The sequence below is a fragment of the Peromyscus eremicus genome, chromosome 6 (assembly GCF_949786415.1).
Source record: "Peromyscus eremicus chromosome 6, PerEre_H2_v1, whole genome shotgun sequence".
In the NCBI taxonomy this organism is placed as follows: Eukaryota; Metazoa; Chordata; class Mammalia; order Rodentia; family Cricetidae; genus Peromyscus; species Peromyscus eremicus.
The window spans coordinates 62,079,748-62,098,635 of NC_081421.1; the positions used below are offsets into that span (position 1 = coordinate 62,079,748).

Genomic DNA, 18,888 nt, shown 5'->3' on the forward strand with positions numbered 1-18,888 from the left:
CACCACTAAGCTGACAAACACCACCAAAAGATGGCTTTGAAGTACAAACTGCTCAGGACCATTTCAAGGTGGCTAGCTAAGACGATCCAGCCTCACAGACTACTATAGCCAAGACTTGAGACAAGCCCTGCACTTTCCCATTACACAGAGACTGGACAACAAATGATAGAGCTACCTCTCCCAGGACTTGGGTTATGGATATTTGTCATTGTTTTCTGTGGTTGGTTACAAGTTGTTATTGGTAATAGTAAAAAATAGAAAAAAAAAAACTTTTAATCTCAGCACTCAGGAGGCAGAGTCAGGTGAATCTCTGTGAGTTCGAAGCCAGCCTGGGCTACAGAGTGAGTTCCAGGAAAGGCTCCAAAGCCAAACAGAGAAAGCCTGTCGCAAAAAAAAAAAAAAAAAAAAAAAAAAAAAAAAAAAAAAGAAAGAAAGAAAGAAAAAGAAAGACAAGTTAGTATTTAGTCACCTATTACAATTAAACTTGTAGTCATGTTAGGTATGTTTTCAAGGTCCAACAGATATATTTTAGGTAGACAGGTGGTCTGCAAACATTTCAGAGATCTACAGAATATGGCATTTAAGATGTTTTAATAACATAGATTCTTTTATATTCTGACAATGAGGCATGTCTGCTCTCTCTTTTTTTTTTCCAGAGAAGATGATGGGCATCGAAGAAACTCCATATGGTATTTACTTTCCTTGTAGAAAAAGTTAGCCAGTGGGCAAGAAAATACCCTTGCCTCAATTGCTGACAGTATGCTGTCCAAAATGGACAAGCAGGACTCAAAAGAAAGGACTGTTGAACTTTGCCAAGGCAAGGTGGGACAGTCCTTCAGAAAATCCTGCCAGATATGTCTGTCATACATTCTAGGCCTGTAGGCTGAAGATGGATGCCCCAACATTGCAGAGGAACCTTCTTAGGTGACTGTCCAAGCAGCCAGCTGTTTCTGTCATTTCTCACATTTTTTGGAAGTCACTTGCTTGCACTTCTTGCTTACTCAAGTAATATTATTTCCTTCTCGGGTCTCTGATGGAGTTGAAGACTTTACAGTTATAATTTTTCTTGTTGTCAGATTCAGAAAAGCAATTCATTAAAGAAGTGTAAAGTGTATATAGTTGAGAGACATTAAAAGATAATTTTGTGCCAGGCAGTGGTGGCCCATGCTCTTAATCCCAGCATTCGGGAGGCAGAGGCAGACAGATCTCTGTGAGTTCGAGGCCAGCCGGGTCTACAGAGTGAGTTCCAGGACATGCTCTAAAGCTACACAGGGAAACCCTGTCTCGAAAAACCAAAAAAAAGGGTAATTTTGGTAATAAAAGTTAGAATAGAAAATGAAAAGTGAATTAGGTACAATCTTCTGGACTTACCAAGATAGGATAGATACAGAGTATTTTCCCTGAATTTGTCAATTGTTAAGGGACTAGACATTGTTTAATTATTTATTGCCTGTATATATCATATATAGTTATTATACTTATTATATATAGTTTTTCTTATATTAGTTATTCTTTTTTATTTTAGACAAAAAAGGAGAAGTGTGATGATATTTTGTTTGTGCTTTAACAAATAAAGCTTATCTGGAAATCAGAGTGCAGAGCTAGCCACTAGAGGCCAGGCAGTGGTGGCACACACTTTTAATCCCAGCACTTGAGAGGAGGGCATAGGAAGTGATATGGCTGGGCAGAGAGAGGAAGTGATAAGGCAGGGTGGAGACAGGGGCTTGGCCCTTTCAGTCTGAGGATTCCTAGAGGTAAGACGTCTTTCTAGTGGCTGGCCGCTCTGGTTCTCTGATCTTTCAGCTTTCACCCTGATATCTGACTCCAGGTTTTTATTATTAAGACCAATTAAAGGGCTAGAGAGATGGCTCAGCAGTTTAGAGCACTGTCTTCTCTTCCAGAGGACCAGGGTTCAATTCCTAGCACCTACATGGCAACTCATAACTGTAACTCCAGTTCCAGGGGATTCAACACCTTCATACCAATGCACATAAAATAAAGTTTAAAAAAAAAAAGACCAATTAGAATTTGCACTACAGTGGTACATGGCCTGGATTGTATGCAGCTATTGATATAGAAATGCTTTTTTCTAACCTGTCCATAAGGGCCACCAGAAACAATTTCCCTTTAGTTGGCAAGGCCAGCAGTGTGCCTTTACAGTTTTACCTTAATGGTACATTAACTCTCCAGCCTTGTATCCTAATTAAGTTTGAAGGGATCTTGATTGTCTTTTCCACAAAATCTCACACAGGTCCACAATACTGACAACATTATGCTGATTGGACCAAGTCAGTGTGTGGTTGCAACCATTTTGGACTTGTTGGTATCAGAGGATGGGGAATAAATCCAACCAAAATTCAAGGACCTTCTACCTCAGTGACATTCTCAGGAGTCCAGTGGCGTGGGGCAGGCAGAGATATTCCTTCTAAGGTGAAGGATGAGTTATTGCACCTGGCCCCTCCCACAACCAAGAAAGAAGTACAAGGCTTAGTGGGTCTATGTGGATTCTGGAGACAGCACATTCCTCACTTGGGTGTGTTACTCTGGCCCACATACCAAGTGACATGGAAAGCTGCTAGCTGTGAGTGGGGCCTGGAACAGAAGGCCCTTCAATAGGTCCAGGCTGCTGTGTGGGCTGCTCTACCACTTGGACCACATGATCCAGCAGATCCAATGATACTTGAGGTGTTAGTGGCAGATCAGGATGCTGTTTTGAGGTGAATCACAGAGGAGACCTTTAGGATTTTGGTACAAGGCTCTACCCTCATCTGAAGAAACTATTCTCCCTTTGAGAGACAACTCTTGGCCTGTTATTGGACCTTAGAGGAAACTGAATTTTGACAACGGGCCACCAAGTACCATGGGACCTGAGCTGCCCATCATTGAGCTGGATGTTATGTGACCCACTGAGTCACAAAGTAGGCATGTACAGCAGCAATCCATTATCAGCTGGAAATGGTGTATACGTGAACAAGACCTTAACACTGAGTCCTCTGGCCTCTACATGCAGACAGTCACACACGAGAAAGCCTAGAAAACAGTAAGCAGAGATTAATAGGCAATTCTGGGGGCCGCTCAGAAAACCAAACTGGCTGCAGGGTGCCTGTGGCTTCTCACAGGAACAGGAGTTCTATTGGAAATTGAATTAGAGCCCATTCTTGTTACATTATAGCAGAAAACCTGGTTATATTTTCCCCAAGCCTTGTAGCTGGAGTTTTCTCCAGTCCTGCCTGGCCCACGGTCAGGACAAATCTCTCTCACCCACCAGTCCCACAGCCGCTCAGACCTAACTAAGTAAACACAAAGAGACTTGTATTGCTTACAAACTGTATGGCCGTGGCAGGCTTCTTGCTATCTGGTTCTTACATCTTAAATTAACCCATATTAATCTATAAGTTGCCACGTGGCTCATGGCTTACCAGTACCTTAACATCTCCTCATGACGGCGGCTGGCAGTGTCTCTCTGCCTCAGCCTTCCACTTCTCAGAATTCTCCTCTCTGTTAGTCCTGCCTATCCTTCCTGCCTGGCTACTGGCCAATCAGTGTTTTATTTATTAACCAATCAGAGCAACACATTTAACATACAGAACATCCCACAGCAAAGCCTGAAACTTTTTGCAAGGCTATTTAAAGGTGGTAGACATAATACAGTGAAGACAAGGAGTTTCAATATACTCAAAAACTTTGAAATAACACTGTTGGTGAATAACAGCGCTGAATGGAGTCTTGAGCAAGCCCTAATAAGGTCCAAAGCATGTGTCCTGAACAAGGTCCTGTCTCTTTTTCTTACTTGAATTAAACTCTCAAAACCAGATACACTTATGCTGTTGGATCCTCGCACAGACTACATGCCTGGGCAATACACAGTAAGTGACCTCAGGATGCTGAGGCAGGGAGGTGGCTATAAGCAAGGCCCGCTTGGCCTACACACTGAGTCTGAGCCTAGCCTGGGCTACATAAGGATACCTTGTTACAAAACAAACAAGCAACTAAGCTAACAAACAGTTGGACATGTAAATTAGTAATCTACTAATTAGTAAATTAGTATGTGGTGAAAATGATACATTTGTACCAGGCTTGAGCTGGTCTGGGACACATAAGTAAATTGCATGAGCGGGTGGTAGCACAAAGAACTTGCCTTTATTGCATTATTGATTCTTTTCCAAATCACATTTTTTGGCCTCACATTGGGTGGGAGGGCCCTATATAATAAACTGACAGATACACCAATATGGCAATGTTGGTACTACCCAAATGTATAACTCCACTCAGGTGCCCTGAAGGACAGTGGGAAAGGGGCATGCAGTGTCATGCACTTTGTGTATGGAGACTGACAATCCAGAGTAAAGATGGATACGCATGCTCGGAAAGTGGGAAATCAGCCAACTATTAGTCAGGGCCCTGGAAGAAATGAAAGAGGAAAGTTGGGGGAAAGAGAGTGAGGAAAAGAGAGAAATGTGTGGAAGGGCCATGACTACAGGCATTTTCGGGACCCCCAAGAGTGAGTACCTCAAAGCGTATGGTCCAGGCACCTCACTTGCCCCACTCAATGCCAGCCCTGACGGGAACTGATGGACCCTGCACACAGGATTCACATCTTTGGGCCTCAGCACCAAGGAGCATCTGTCCCGGAGGCCACGAACAATGTGGACATGATAACTGAGCCTGTGCGGGTTAGCCAACCTTCCACTTCAGACACCAGTCAACCCAACACCAGGACAATGAGCTGACAGTCACACCAGACTTTCTGGCAAAATGGAAGCTTTGCCTGGGCCCAGGATCCAGCTGTCATTTCACCACTGATGGGAGCTAACGCTGAGTATCGAACGTCCTCAATGCAGAGATTAGCATGAGCTCTCTGCCTGGCACTACGCTTTAGTGGGGCGGGGCGGGGCGGGGCGGGGCGGTGTGGGGGAATATCTACCCATGTGGCATCAGGAGGGATTACAGCAGATTGCTTCCTTTCTGAGCAGACAGCAATTTTTATAACTCAAGCATCACCAACCACGTGCGTGCGTACAGAATGCCAGTACTCCTCCATGTGGCCCTGTGCATGGCCGTCCCAGACCGAGGGAGCACTTTGTGGCAGAAGCACAACTTGCTATACAGCCCAGAGTTTTCTGGTCTTATTCCATTACCCAGAATCACCCAGTGTATGAAATGATGGAATGACCTGCCAAAGCCTCCGGCAAGCATCACTGGAGAACAGCCCTGCATGAGGCTGACACTCTCTCGGCAGACAGGAAGTGTGCTTTATGCTGATGCTCCCAAGATGGTCCTATGCCTCCTATAACCAGAATACACAGATCTGGAGACAGAGGGCAGGAACTCAAAACGGTTTCTCTCAGTATCAGTATGTGTGAACTTCCTCTCACCATAATGCTAGGGTTTTCCAGGCTACAAGGTTTTCCTAATTGACCATAGGAAAATATTTCTACCAGTTGGTGGAATAATAATTCCATTAAGTTGGCAGCCATGCCAGGTGGGGATCACACTGTGATCCCAGCACTCAGGAGCCTAAGCAGTAGGATGGCCACAAGTTTGAGGCCAGGCTTGACTACACTGTGAGTTCTAGGCCAGTCTGGACCACAGAACGAGATGCTGACTTACAAAACTACCCACTTCCCCAAAAAGGAGAGTTGAAAACTGAAAGTACCACCCACTCATCGGTATCCTCACGCAGTAAACAAACAGCCCAGAGGAGGAGTTTCCAACACCTGCTAAGAGAATCAAGTCAGGGGCCTGGAGAGATGGCTCAGTGGTTAAGAACATGGGCTGCTCTTCCAAAGGACCTGAGTTCAATTCCACATGGCAGCTCACAACTGTCGTAACTCCAGTTCCAGGGCATCTGACACCTTCATACCAATGCACATAAAATAAATTTTTAAAAAAACTCTGCCTTTGGTCATAGCACTCAAAAGGCAGAAGCAGAGCTGGAGAGATGGCTCTGTGGTTAGGAGCACTGGCTACTCTTCCAGAGGACCCAGGTTCAATTCCCAGCCCCCACATGGCAGTTTATAACTCCAGTTTCAGAGGATCCAACACCCTCACAGATAAATGTGCACATAAAATAATAAAGTGTATTTAAAAAGAAAAAAAGACAGAAGCAGGCAGATCTCTGTGAGTTAGAGGCAACCTGGTCTACATAGCAAGTTCCAGGCCACATAGACTCTGCCTCAAAAAAGTAAAAATAAATAAATAGGCTTTTGGGGATTTAGCTCAGTGGTAGAGCACTTACCTAGCAAGTGCAAGGCCCTGGGTTCGGTCCTCAGCTCCAAAATAAATAAATAAATAAATAGGAAGACAGACGGACAAGAAAGTCAGTCAAGGTGGCCACGATGAGTTGGGGTGGCTGCTAAACAGTGGGGCAGGAGGAGAATGTCCTAGAGGCAGACACTCCCTGAGGGATCTTTGAATACCACATCTACTGATGAGTGTTAGCAGATAACAGATTAACAACAGGGCCAGGACAGCTTAGGATGTGGACATCTGAGAAATGAAGCTCCGGACTCTCCTAGCTGGAAAAAGCTCGGACCTAAGTGCTCCTGGAGATGGGTGTGAGGAGGAACTTCTCACTGTCGAAGCTTCTGGACCAGTCCCGATCAGAGACTGCATCTACATTACTGTCTAAGAAAACTTTATCAGCCACCATTCCAAAGGGAATGTTGTGATTGGCTGGGTCTCTAGCTCCCTTCTTGGAGGGGATAAGGAGTTAAGAATATTAAAAAAATAAAAATAAAACCCTTTCTGAAACAGGGTTTCTCTATGTAGCCCTGGCAGTGTGTAGATCAGGTTAGCCTCAAACACACGGAGATCCTCCTGCCTCTGGGACTAAAGATGTGTACCATAATGCTGAGTAAGAATGTCTTCTATTTTTTAACAGGAAAAAAATTAAATAGAAAACCATAGAAAAGGTCAAAGGATTGACTGTATTGAACATAAAGCTTGTATTCAGCTTTAGGATCCTTTCTTCTTTTTTGGGGGGTGCGGAGGGTGCTTGTTGAAGCTCACAGGCTACAAGAATCTTTTTGAAAGGCAGGGTCTCAGATATCCCAGGACAGCCTGCAACTTGTCAGGTAGCCCAAGGACGCCCTTGAATTTCTGATCTCCTGCTTCCACCTCCTGAGTGCTGGGATGTCCTGCTCAGCGTTCCCTTTACATCATGCCTGGTTTATGTGGTGCTGGGGATGCTAGGCAAGCACTCTACCAACTGAGACACACACACACACACACCGTCAATGTCTTTTGACTCATTATTTCCAAAGCGGATGCCTAGCCCTGGAATCTCTACACCACTTGTCAAAGCCTCATTCCTCACACCTTTTTTTTTCTTTTCTCGTAGCCACAACTAGAGTTCAAGTTGAAGTCCTCAGAACGCAGTCTTCACACCCCATGTACAAAGCTGATCTCTCTGTCTCACCTTCCTTTCTCATTTGTTTGTCTCGGTTTTGGTTTTTTGAAACAGAGTTTCTCTGTGTAGCCCTGGTTGTCCTGGATCTCTCTATAGACCAGGCGGGCCTCGAACTCGCAGAGATCCACCTGCCTCTGCCTCCCAAGTGCTGGGATTAAAGGCCTGCGCCACCACTGCCTGGCTCAGCTTTCAATGTTTTTTTTTTTTTTTAATTAAAAATCATTGTTTTGTAATGAACTCAAACAAAAATACCACACAGCTAAATTAAAGTAGCCACTCAAACGCTTGTCCAGTCCCAAACTTTGTCCACCCCAATGATCTTCTATGCCGTTAGAATGGCCATTCTGGGGGCTGGAGAGATGGCTCAGAGGTTAAGAGCACTGAATGTTCTTCCAGAGGTCCTGAGTTCAATTCCCAGCAACCACATGGTGGCTCACAACCATCTGTAATGAGATCTGGCGCCCTCTTCTCTATACATAATGAATAAATAAATCTTAAAAAAAAAAAAAAAAAAAGAGAATGGCCATTCTGAAACTGTGGGGCTTTGCTCACGATTTTATACATTAGCTGTCAATCACATTTTTATGCATTTAACCATTACAAAAAAAGGACCTTGGCAGGGTTGAAACTAGAAAAGCAATCAGCTTTGTATGCTCTTTCACAATTCATGCGTCCTTTGCCTACGTCCTGTCCTCCTCATCACCCTCTTTCAGTGTCCTTTCTTTTCTTCTTTTTTTTTTTTTTTTTTTTTTTTTTTAAGACAGGGTCTCTCTGGGTACCAGTCCTGGCCATCCAGGAACTCACTCTGTAGACCAGGCTAGCCTCATGCTCATAGAGACTGCCCTGCCTCTGTCTTCTGAGTGCTGGGATTAAAGACATCACTGCCTGGCTCCTTTCTTTTTTTTTTTTTTTTTAATTGAAAAAAATCTGTAGGCTATATCTTGATTATGTTTTCCCCTCCTCCAATTCCTCCCAGACAGAGCCCCCCACCTTCCTACATCTATCCAACTTTATGTTCTTTTTTCTTTCTCTTTCAAAAACAAACCAAAAAAATAAAACCAAAAAAAAAAAACCTAAAATCAAAACAAGCAAAAGACCAATAAGAGGGAAAAAAAGCCAAAACAAAGCAAAATGAAACAAAATGTCCTCAAAAATACCACTGAGTTCATTTTGTGTTCGCCAACTACCCACTCTTGGGCATGGGACCTACCCTGGAGTGTGCTTGATAAACCCAGTGACATTGCATTGGAGAAAACTGGTTTTCCCTTTGTCAGAAGTATCAGGTGCAGACAGCTTCTTGGTTAGGGAGCGCATATCCACTTCCCCATCTTACTGGGACCAGCGGGTCCTGTGGACGCTGCTGCCATGGTCTCTGTGCATTCACATGTGCATGAGTGCTGTGGGGTCAGGAAGACACTACTTCCTTGGAGACATCCATTGCCTCTGGCTCTTACAGTCTTTCCATTGCCCCATCTAAACAGATCCAGAGCCTTGAGGGGAGGGGTTTGATGAAGACATCCCATTTAGTTCTGAGTACTACAAAGTCTCTCACTCCTTACACATTGTCCAGTTGTGGGTCTCCATGTTAACTTCCATCTACTACAAGAAGCAGCTTCTTTGATGTGGGTTGATCCAGGCACTGACCTGTGGGTATAGCAGTGTGTTATTAGGAGTCTTTTTTAAATTTTGTTTAGTTTTGTTTTTGTTTTGTGTTTGATGGCAGAAGTAAGTATTGTCTTAAGTAATAGAGCCTTACCATCAAGGTATGAAGAATAACCAAGAGCTTTGACAACAGCCTGTGATGTTTGGAGGTTTCCATGGGGCCCCTTAGGCCAACAGTTATCACCTTTCTAAATGTTATACCACACCCACACTTGCAGCTGTTACTTGTGTGTGTGTGTGTGTATAATATGTGTGTGGGGGGGGTGTGGGTGTGTGGGTGTGGGTGTGTGTGGGTGTGGGTGTGTGGGTGTGTGGGTGTATGTATGCTTTATAGTCATATGAGGGAGAACATGCTGGTTTCTTTTCCTCACTTAATATTGCACATTCTAAGTCCATCTGATTTTCTAAAAATTTTGTGATTTCATTTTCCTTTGTCACTGAATAATATTACATTTTACATATATACAAGATTTTCATTATCCATTCATTTGCTGATGACATCTAGGTTGGTTCCACTTCCTTGCTAACGTGAATTAAACATGTTATATCTGTGTAGTAAGGTAGGGAGCTCTCGAGGTGTGTGCCCAGGAGTGAATAGCTGGGTCATATGGTAGTTCTGGTTTTCATTTTTTTTGAGGAATCTCCAAAATGATTTCCACAATGGCTGTATTAATTTGTACTCCCACCAATGGTGAATAAGATTCCTTTCTCTCCACTTCCTCTCCAACAGTTGTTGACACAGAGAATTTGTTGACAGTCATTCTGACTGGGGCCAGGAGGTATCTCACAATAGTTTTAAATTGCATTTCCCTGATGATAGGGATGTTGAACACCTTTTAAAACACAAATGACCATTTGTATTTCTTCTTTTGATAATGTCTAGTCAATTCATCTGCCATTTGTTGATTGGCAGTTTCCTTGATATTTAATTTCTGAAATTCAATATAAATTCTAGATATTAACTCCTTTTGGGGGTCTTGTTTTGGTTCTGTTTTTTTTTTTTTTTTTTGAGACAAGGTCTCTATATGTAAGCCAGGCTGGCCTTGAACTCACAGAGGTCTGCACGCCTCTCAAGTGCTGCGTACAACCATGCCCAGCTTCTTATAGTTTCTTTTGCTGTGCAGAAACTTTTATTTATGTGTTGTGCCATCTTTAATACTCAGGACCAGTTCCTGTCATGCTGGTATTCTGTTCAGAAAGCTCTTACCTACCCCAGTGTCCTGCAGAGTATTCCTTATGCTTTCTTCTAGAAGTTTCCATGTTTAAATTAAGGTCTTGGATCCATTTTTAACTGATTTTTGTTCAAGATGAAAGATGTGAATCCAGTTTCGTTATTTTGCATGTGAATATCCAACTTTGCCGGCACCGTTTCTTGAATGGGCTTTTTTTCCCACTGGATGGTTTTGTCTCCTTTGTCAAAAATTCAGGGGACACAGCTTTGTGTTTGCTTCCACGGTCTCTGTGCCCGCTGCACTGGTTCAGTCTTCTGCTTCTATACCGGTTCCAGGTGGCTTTGATCATAGCTCCGCCTGAAGTTGGCTGTTGTGATGTTCCAGCTGTTGTGATGTTCCAGCTGTGTTCTTAGTCTTTGGGATGCTTTGCTATTTGTGGTCATCTGTGGTTCCAGATGGATTCTTGGATTGTTTCTTCTGGATCTGTAAAATATGACATTGGGATTTTATAGGTATTGCATTAACTCTGTAGATTAATTTTGGCAGTACAACATTTTCATATTATTAACCCCGCCAGTCTAGCACCATCTAGAGCCTTCTCTGATTTCCTTTTTGATGTCTCGAAGTTCTCCTTGTAGAGGACTTGCTCTTCTTTGGTTAGGTGTGTGCCTCCTACTTAACTTTTTGGAGCTATTACAAATAGGAGATTTTTCTCTCAGAGAGTACAGTGTTGGTATATATAAAGGCTACTGTTTTGGTATTGATTTTGTATCCTGCAACTGTGTTATTAGATCTAAGAGTTTTCTAGTAAATTCTATAGGGTCTTTTTCTTTTTCTTTTTTTGGTTTTTCTAGACAGGGTTTCTCTGTGTAGCCCTGGCTGTCCCAAAACTTGCTCTGTAGACCAGACTCAAAAATTTGACTGCCTCTGCCTCAGAGTGCTGGGATTAAAGGCATGCACCACCACTGCGTGGCAAGTCTTTTCCACTTCTTTTTTTTTTTTTTTAAAGATTTTTTTTTTTAAGATTTATATATTTATTATGTATACAGCATGTATAACTGCAGGCCAGAAGAGGGCACCAGATCTCGTTATAGATGGTTGAGAGCCACCATGTGGTTGCTGGGAATTGAACTCAGGACCTCTGGAAGAGCAGTCGGTGCTCTTAACCTCTGAGCCATCGCTCCAGCCCCGTCTTTTCCACTTCTAAGTAATGTTAAACACCATGTCATGAGTCACATGAGGATCTGGTCTCCTGGGTTGACACCAAAAGGATGCCGCCTGCTCCGTGTGACCTGTTTCTGGTACCCGGTTCTACCTCTTAAAAGGCCCACAGCTTCCCAGGACAGCACTCACTGCCTGCTTGGAATCATATGTTCAAAGCACGAACCTGTGGAGACAGTTCAGATTCAACCACAACTGCTAATCCTGCCACTTCTAACAGTGACCTGTGTAGTTAGAGAATCCCCCGAGGTAGCTCCATTATCTGCTCAAAGATGGATGTCAGGCTCCTTTTCTTGAACTCAGTGTCTCACGGATCTCATATGGCTAAAATAAGTCCCCCCAGCCTCCGGAGCAATGGCTCCATGGGCAAAGCTCCTGCTGTACAGGTTTGTGGACCCGAGTTGGGAGCTTTAGTGTGCACATAAAAACTGGGCACATGTCTGAAACCCCAATGCTGGTTTAAGGGGAGATAGGTGGATCCCAGGGGGTTAACTGACCAGTCAGTCCAGCTGAAATTATAAGCTCAAGGCTCACTGAAAGACCCTGTCTCAAAAATGTAAGGCCGAGAGTGGATGAGGAAGATCTTGCTTCACCCTTTAGTTTCCATGTACACACATGGGTAAGTGCACCTGTGGTATAACACATATATCACATAAACACAGACACATACACACAGCAAAATTCTTCCAGAAGTCTAACCCACATCCTTCCTGTTGCTGCCCTGCCCCTCCGTCCTCACGTCTCTCCTCAAAGTAAAACTCTATGAATCTCTGAGAACTGGTAGACAGCTTTCAGAGAAGGGGGAAAGGTCAGATAGCAAGACCTCCTCAACACTCAACAGAGTGAGCCACCAGCACCCCGTTGCCCGCCTTCCAGGGCCAGGACTGTCTGTCGTCTTACTGGGCTTTCCATGACGTGGGTCCTCTTCATGACAGAGGAGGTGGGTAAAGCGACAACGACGTTTCCTGTCCCCGGGGGAAGGAGTGAGGGGAGATGAGCTGCTGCCGAGTGTGCCACCTCCTTTGAGAGCACACACACCTGCCGCTATGGAGTTCTGCGTGGCTCAGACATGCCCCCAAGGTACGTGTGAAGTTCCAGGCTCTCCTACCCCTTCGCCCTTCCTGGGCCTGAGCTCCCACATCCCAGTTACAGCAGCTGACCCAAGCCAGAGCGGCCATAGTGTCCACAACTCCTGCTCCATCTCGGGGGCTCCCTACTATGCATCCCTGCGGGCAAGGGACGGGGGTCTTCTGAGATTTTTAGGAGACCGGAACAAAAGGGTAAAAGAAGACCAACAGGCGGAAGAACCTAGACAGGAGAGGGCCTGGCCTGAAGGGTTCACCTCTCCACCCAGCTTCCAGGCCATCAGAAGGCCAGCCTAGTTCCCAGGGGTTCTTTTTTATTGACGAGTCTTCTCTGGCCGTCAGTCCCTCTGGACCCCCTTGGCCCCCTCTGGACCACCCACTTCCCCGGCATACACTTACACTTACGCTGTCGTCCTGACTGCCCCCATCAGGAAAAGCCCCTTCAGGGATGCTTGAGAGACACTCTAAGGCTGGGGTACAGGGGAGAGCGAGGGGCACCGCCACCACTCCCGAGAAACCCCGGCAACCCCCTTCATTCCAACAGGGAATCATGAAGCCCCCTCCCCCACCTTCAGCACCTTCCAGCCCATGAACTTGACCCAGGGGAGATGCCAGGACCTGAATTTGGGGAGCAAGCCCAGCATGCAGGCTCTGAAGGAACAGGAGGTTCAGCTCAGCCCCACGGCCACACACACTGTGGTAAGTAGAAACATGGAGGGGTACAGTTGCCTCATCCACTCCCACCCCCTCAAGGATGAGGGCAAGCACATGGATACAGGTCAAGAAGAAAGGCAGCAGGAATGAGTGGCTGGCTGAGGACAGGGATGGGTGCAGAGGAGGAGGAAGTGGGGGCGCCTCCTTCCCGTGCACAGCGGCCCACCTGCCCTCAGTTTCTGTGAAAGCTCAGGCCCAGTCAGCAGGTGACCAGGATATGGTCAGGTACTGATCCTGGCCAGATGCAGCTGTCTGCATTCTGGGTTAGCACCTCCATGAAATGCCCAAAGCACGTAAGATCTTGTTTCAGTCCCTTCCCCTCCCAGCCACCAGCTCAATGTCCTTTTCCAGAGAAGAAGCCACCCTCTCCTACCTGGGGCGACTTCCTATACCATCCCCTGCCCTCTGAGGCCAGTATGGAAGGCCATCAGAAGGCCAGAAGAAATTTAAGTCAGTGGCCTTAGGAAGGACTTTCTGGACAATCTGACCCTAAAATAGGTTGAGGGACCGATATGAAGATAAAAAGGAGGCAGCTTGGGGTCAGAAGCCCTCAAATCATAGCTGTTTCTGTCCCTGACGTCTCTCATGTCCAGGCTTCTGCCTCAGCCCCAGGAGCCACCTGGGTCCTAGGGAATGCTGACAAGGAGGAAGAGGTACCTGGGAATGCTGGTCTGTCGCTGCAAGCTGAGACCAGAGCATGGGTCCAGAAGACCCAGTCCCACTGGCTCTTGCTCAGGACCGCCCCTGTTTGGTTCCATGGCTTCATCACCAGGAGGTGAGTCAGTCACAGGGGACAAAACCCCCAGAACGCACAGGGGCTGTGGATCTGAGTCAGTCCGGAAATCATGACAGCCAGGACTCTAGTTTCCCAGGCCTTTCGCTTAGGGGGAGCTCTGGTTCAGTCCGCTCTGTGCCTCAGTTTCCCGGGGCTCATTTACCCTACTGGCTCTAGGCCTCCTATTTTCAGCCCCTCTCCCTCCATCTCTATCAGCTCCGTCCAGCCCTCTCCTCTTTCTTCCTACCTTTGCAGACCCTCCATGTCTCAACCCCACTTTTCCTTCATCTCCTCAGTCCAGGTTCCGACTTCTAAACTCCAGCACGGTAACTGCCATGCCTGTTGAGGCTGCAGCTCCCCCCTCCCCCCAGACTGTCCTGCAGGATGAAGCCCAGGGCCCTTTAAGTAGGATCCCACCTAGCTGTGATATACTTGCTTGGTGGGGGTGAGGGTTCCCTTAGGAGAGCCTGAGAGACAGAAAGGAGGTCGCAAGAGTCAGAACGGACCCCACACTTCTCTCCAACTGTACAGGGAAGCTGAGAGGCTCCTGCAACCCCAGCCTCAAGGATGCTATCTGGTGCGCTTCAGCGAGAGCACTGTGACCTTCGTGCTATCCTACAGGTAAGGGGTGGTCCCTGACCATCTGGATGTGGGGCTTTGTGCTAACCAAGGGGCGGGCTCCTGTGCTGACCTGCACTCTCCAAGGAGGGTTCGGGGCTCTTCCCTCAGCATGGTAGGGGGAGAAATGGGGGTGTCTGACTCAAAGTGGCCCCTCCAGGAGCCGGACCTGCTGCCGTCACTTCCTCCTTGCCCAGCTAGGGGATGGGCGTCACGTGGTGCTGGGCGAAGACAGTGCCCACGCGCAGCTTCAGGACCTGCTTCAACACTACACAGAGTTTCCCCTCAGCCCCTATGGGGAGACGCTCACCCAGCCCCTTGCCCGCCAGGTGAGCCCTTACCCTAAACCCACAACTGAGGCCAATGTTTGTCGTTGCTGCCCCCTCCAGGATCACAGTCAGGTCCAGGCTACTGGCATCTGCCTTTCCCATCCCAACCCATGACCGGGCACACTTGCCTACCCACACCTCTTCCAGAAAGGCCCATGACCAGACCAGCAGGGCAAAGGGAGGCAAGCCAGGCAATCGAATTAAATTAAGCTAGGTTTACTGAGTCTCCGGGGCAAGGTGAGGAGAAGTCCTGTAAACAGAACTATGGCCATGACAGGTGGGCATCTCACTCATAAACCTTACTTACCGTAGCAACGACAGACAGTCCATTGATGGGGTCAAGTGCGGAGACTGTGGCGGATGCCAGGGGATGCAAGGCCCAACCACTTCGCTTGGCAGGAATTGTCAGGGAGCCCCCACCTTCAAAAAGTGCAGGTGCCTCTGACCACTGACAAGACTGACTCCATGAGTAATACAGAGAAGAGACTGATCGCAGAAACAGTGAGGGCTAGGAAGAGAGCCAAGCGGTGATGGAGAGTTCCAGGGTTGGCACTGTCTCACCTAGGGACAGCAGAGAAGTTGGGGACATCGAAACAGAGACCTGAATGAGTGAAAGGGGGAGGTTTGAAGACAGCTGGAGGAAGAGCATTTGGAGCGAAAGTAACAGCCACACGCGGCCAAGGCCCTGAAGCGGGAGGTTGTTTGAGGTGTTGGAGGATGATGAGCAGTGAGGGAGCTGCCGAGGGTGGATCAGGATGGCCGATGGAGGGAGAGCCGGAAATGGGGTCAGAAGAGTGAGGTGAGGGGGCCTGCGGCTCTTCCAAGGGTCTGAGGTTCTATTCCGGGTCCGATTACACTGGACAGTTAGAAGCAAAGGCCTGATCAGACAAGTTCATGAGGGCCAGACAGGGCGGCTGGAGAGGGAGACAGCTGCGGTGTTTCAGAAGGTGAGGGGGCGGGCTAGTGCAGGGGAGCCGACGGAGTAAAAGGGCCTGCTGGCTGTTGAGAAGGTGGAGCTGACAGGGTCTTTGCAGAACTAGATGAGGAAGCAGGAAGATGTTTGGATGAGGACAAGAAGAGGAGCATGGCTGATCCAGAGAGAAACACGTGTCAAGTAGGACACGTGCTGGGGGGTCGGGGTGTAGCTAGAGGGTCTTGTCTAGCTCCAGGCCCTGGGTTCAAACCCCAGATCCACAGGAGGAAAGCAGCTGGAGCCCACAGAGCTGGATCCAGTCTGGAACAAAGGTCAGAATGGGAACTGGGCCCAACACTAACCAAGCTTGAAGGTCTGGATCCTTCTAGAGCAGGAAGCCTGTGTGTGGATGGAGAGATGGGCAAAAAGGCTGCTGCAGAGAGTGGGAGGATTCAGTGCAGGTGGGCGAGTCACGTACCTAACGTACCTAACGACGGTGCTAGCTGTGTGAGAGCCTGGAGAAGATGTGCAGAAGTGAAAGACCCGGCGGCGGGCAGAGCTGATCTTCGGTTGGGTTTGAGGTGGGAGGGTGGTGAGGAACTGAGGCTGATTTTCCTGCCGATTGGGCAGCAGGGTGAATATACGACGGCTTCCTGGGGGAAGGGCAGGGAAGGATGGACACCAGGAGGAAGAGCGCTCATTTGGATCTAGAAAGCCTTGAGTGGATTGTAGGAGCCTGAGGAAGTCCTATGGCCTTGGCCTCCGGAAGCAGAGGGCACATGGAGCCCTTTATAAGGCTAGCCTTAATGCTGAACTAAAAGCTTAACTACCCAGGGGTAGTTACCAGGGAATAACTACCTAGGGGTAGTTACCAGGGAAGGCTCATTTCTCCTGAGGTGGTCTCTGCCCCTAGACATTTAGTTTCTGTCTTCACATATTAAACTTCTCGAGCCTAAAGAAATAAGGCCCAGCTGTCATGGAGGTGTGCCCCCATGCGGATTGTTCTGAAGGTAAATTCTCCTAACGCCTCCTGTTTCTGCAACTACAAGCATAAAGACTGTCTTGGCCCTGTATTCTAGATGAATGAAGTTGAGCACACCTGTGACCAGAGTTCATTTCCATCCACAGTCCCCAGGCCTCCTCAACACCTTCTCTCCCTCTTCCTCACACAGAGAACTTGGCCCACGCCACACTTCTCTCTTCAGCTCTCCTTGCCTCTCAGACCTGACTGTTTTTCCTCCATTACCCGTCATCCCCACCCCACCTCAGTCCTTCAGGCCTCCTTCTCTCCCTGCAGACTGCCGAGCCGGCTGGACTTTCCCTGAGGACCGAATCAGACTCTGGAAGCAAAAGACAGGAAGATCCAGACAGCCAGAACAGGCTGCTCATCCAACAGGGGCAGGCCCAGGCCCCAGCACACAAAGAGGGAGTGTGGGCCTCCCAAGCCAAGGAGGTACTATATGAGATGAGTGGGCCTGATGGCGAAGGGATCAGCATCTGGAGAGGGGATCAGCATCTGGAGAGGGGATCAGCATCTGGAGAGGGGATCAGCCTCTGGAGAGGGGATCAGCCTCTGGAGAGGGGATCAGCCTCTGGAGAGGGGATCAGCATCTGGAGAGGGGATCAGCCTCTGGAGAGGGGATCAGCATCTGGAGAGGGGATCAGCCTCTGGAGAGGGGATCAGCCTCTGGAGAGGGGATCAGCCTCTGGAGAGGGGATCAGCCTCTGGAGAGGGGATCAGCATCTAGGGAATCAGCATCTGGAGAGGGGATCAGCATCTGGAGAGGGGATCAGCATCTGGAGAAGGGATCAGCATCTGGAGAGGGGATCAGCATCTGGAGAGAGGATCAGCATCTGGAGAGGGGACACAGGACAGAGGGAGAGGCCAGGAAGTTAGGGACTTCATGGGTAGATGCTCAGGCTGAGACAGACCTGAGCTTAGACCTCGTGTCTATGGTTCTCATCACTTCTCTCCCCTGGCCTGGCCTTTTCTCCTAGACTTCACAGGGATCCAGACCCAGGCCTCCCATTCCTGCCAAGCCCCAGCTTCCTCTTGAAGTCTATACACGTCCTACTTCACGAGCCCATCGGGTTCTACCCGTTCACCCCATCTACCAGGAGCCTGATGAACCCATAGCCTTCTACGCCATGGGACGGGGCAGCCCTGGAGAAGCCCCCAGTAATATCTATGCTGAGGTAGAGGGGCCATCGGGAATGGCACCCACTGGGCACCCCACCCTCCAGAAGTGCTGGTCCAGGCCTATCTCAGGAGGCCAGGCAAAGGGAGTACAGGGGAAAAAAAGTTCAAGAAGGCCAGCAGGAAGAGGGAACCCCTCCTGAACAGCGGGGCAAGGTGAAGTCGGCGGGCTGAAACAGGATGGAGTGGTCCATGCGGCCGGAAACCTTTGCCCAGCTCCAGGCCTGAGACTGCTCTGTCCGTTCTCCTGGACATTCCCACGGGCTCACCTTTGCCAAGCCGTACCTGCCCCTACTTCAGAAAAAAAAATTAAGGGAGACAGGGTTCCCTCAACCTTCCTCCTCCCAGCCTGCCTCTTGACTGTCAGGCCTTCCTCAAACAGAGAAGGACACCTAGAATCCCACATGTCACCCCCAGGGGACTCAGAGGAAGTGGCCACTGCACTCTGTGTGCTCACCCCTTTCAGGCTCCCCACAGAGAGTTTCAGTCACATCTGAAAGTGGTATTGCGATGCCATGAGTCAGACTCCCCATACTTCAGGTCCTTCCTCAGACTTCCTCTCTGCGGGCACCGAAGTTCCCTGCTCTGCCTGTGCCCGCTGAGCTCACCTGTGCCCCCTCCACCTTCTGCCTCCACAGTCCTGTCTCTATCCAGGCTGCCCATGTAGACAGTGTTTTCTTTGGGTTGCCAACCAGCTCCCAAATAAAGATATGGAGAGTTATTATTAATCATGAATGCTCGGGCTTAACTTAGGTTTGTCCCACTAGCTCTTATGACTTAATTTAACCTCT

General features: G+C 48.1%; 1 protein-coding gene across 1 annotated transcript; it reads left to right on the top strand.

Moving 5' to 3' along the window:
* Window positions 1-12,512: 12,512 nt before the first annotated feature.
* Window positions 12,513-18,888, top strand: Sh2d2a (SH2 domain containing 2A). Its single transcript, XM_059264779.1, is given in 7 exon segments — window positions 12,513-12,546; window positions 13,096-13,250; window positions 13,859-14,040; window positions 14,572-14,668; window positions 14,778-14,987; window positions 17,198-17,329; window positions 17,899-18,888. Coding segments are annotated over 7 exon segments (1,152 nt in total). The 3' UTR covers window positions 18,241-18,888.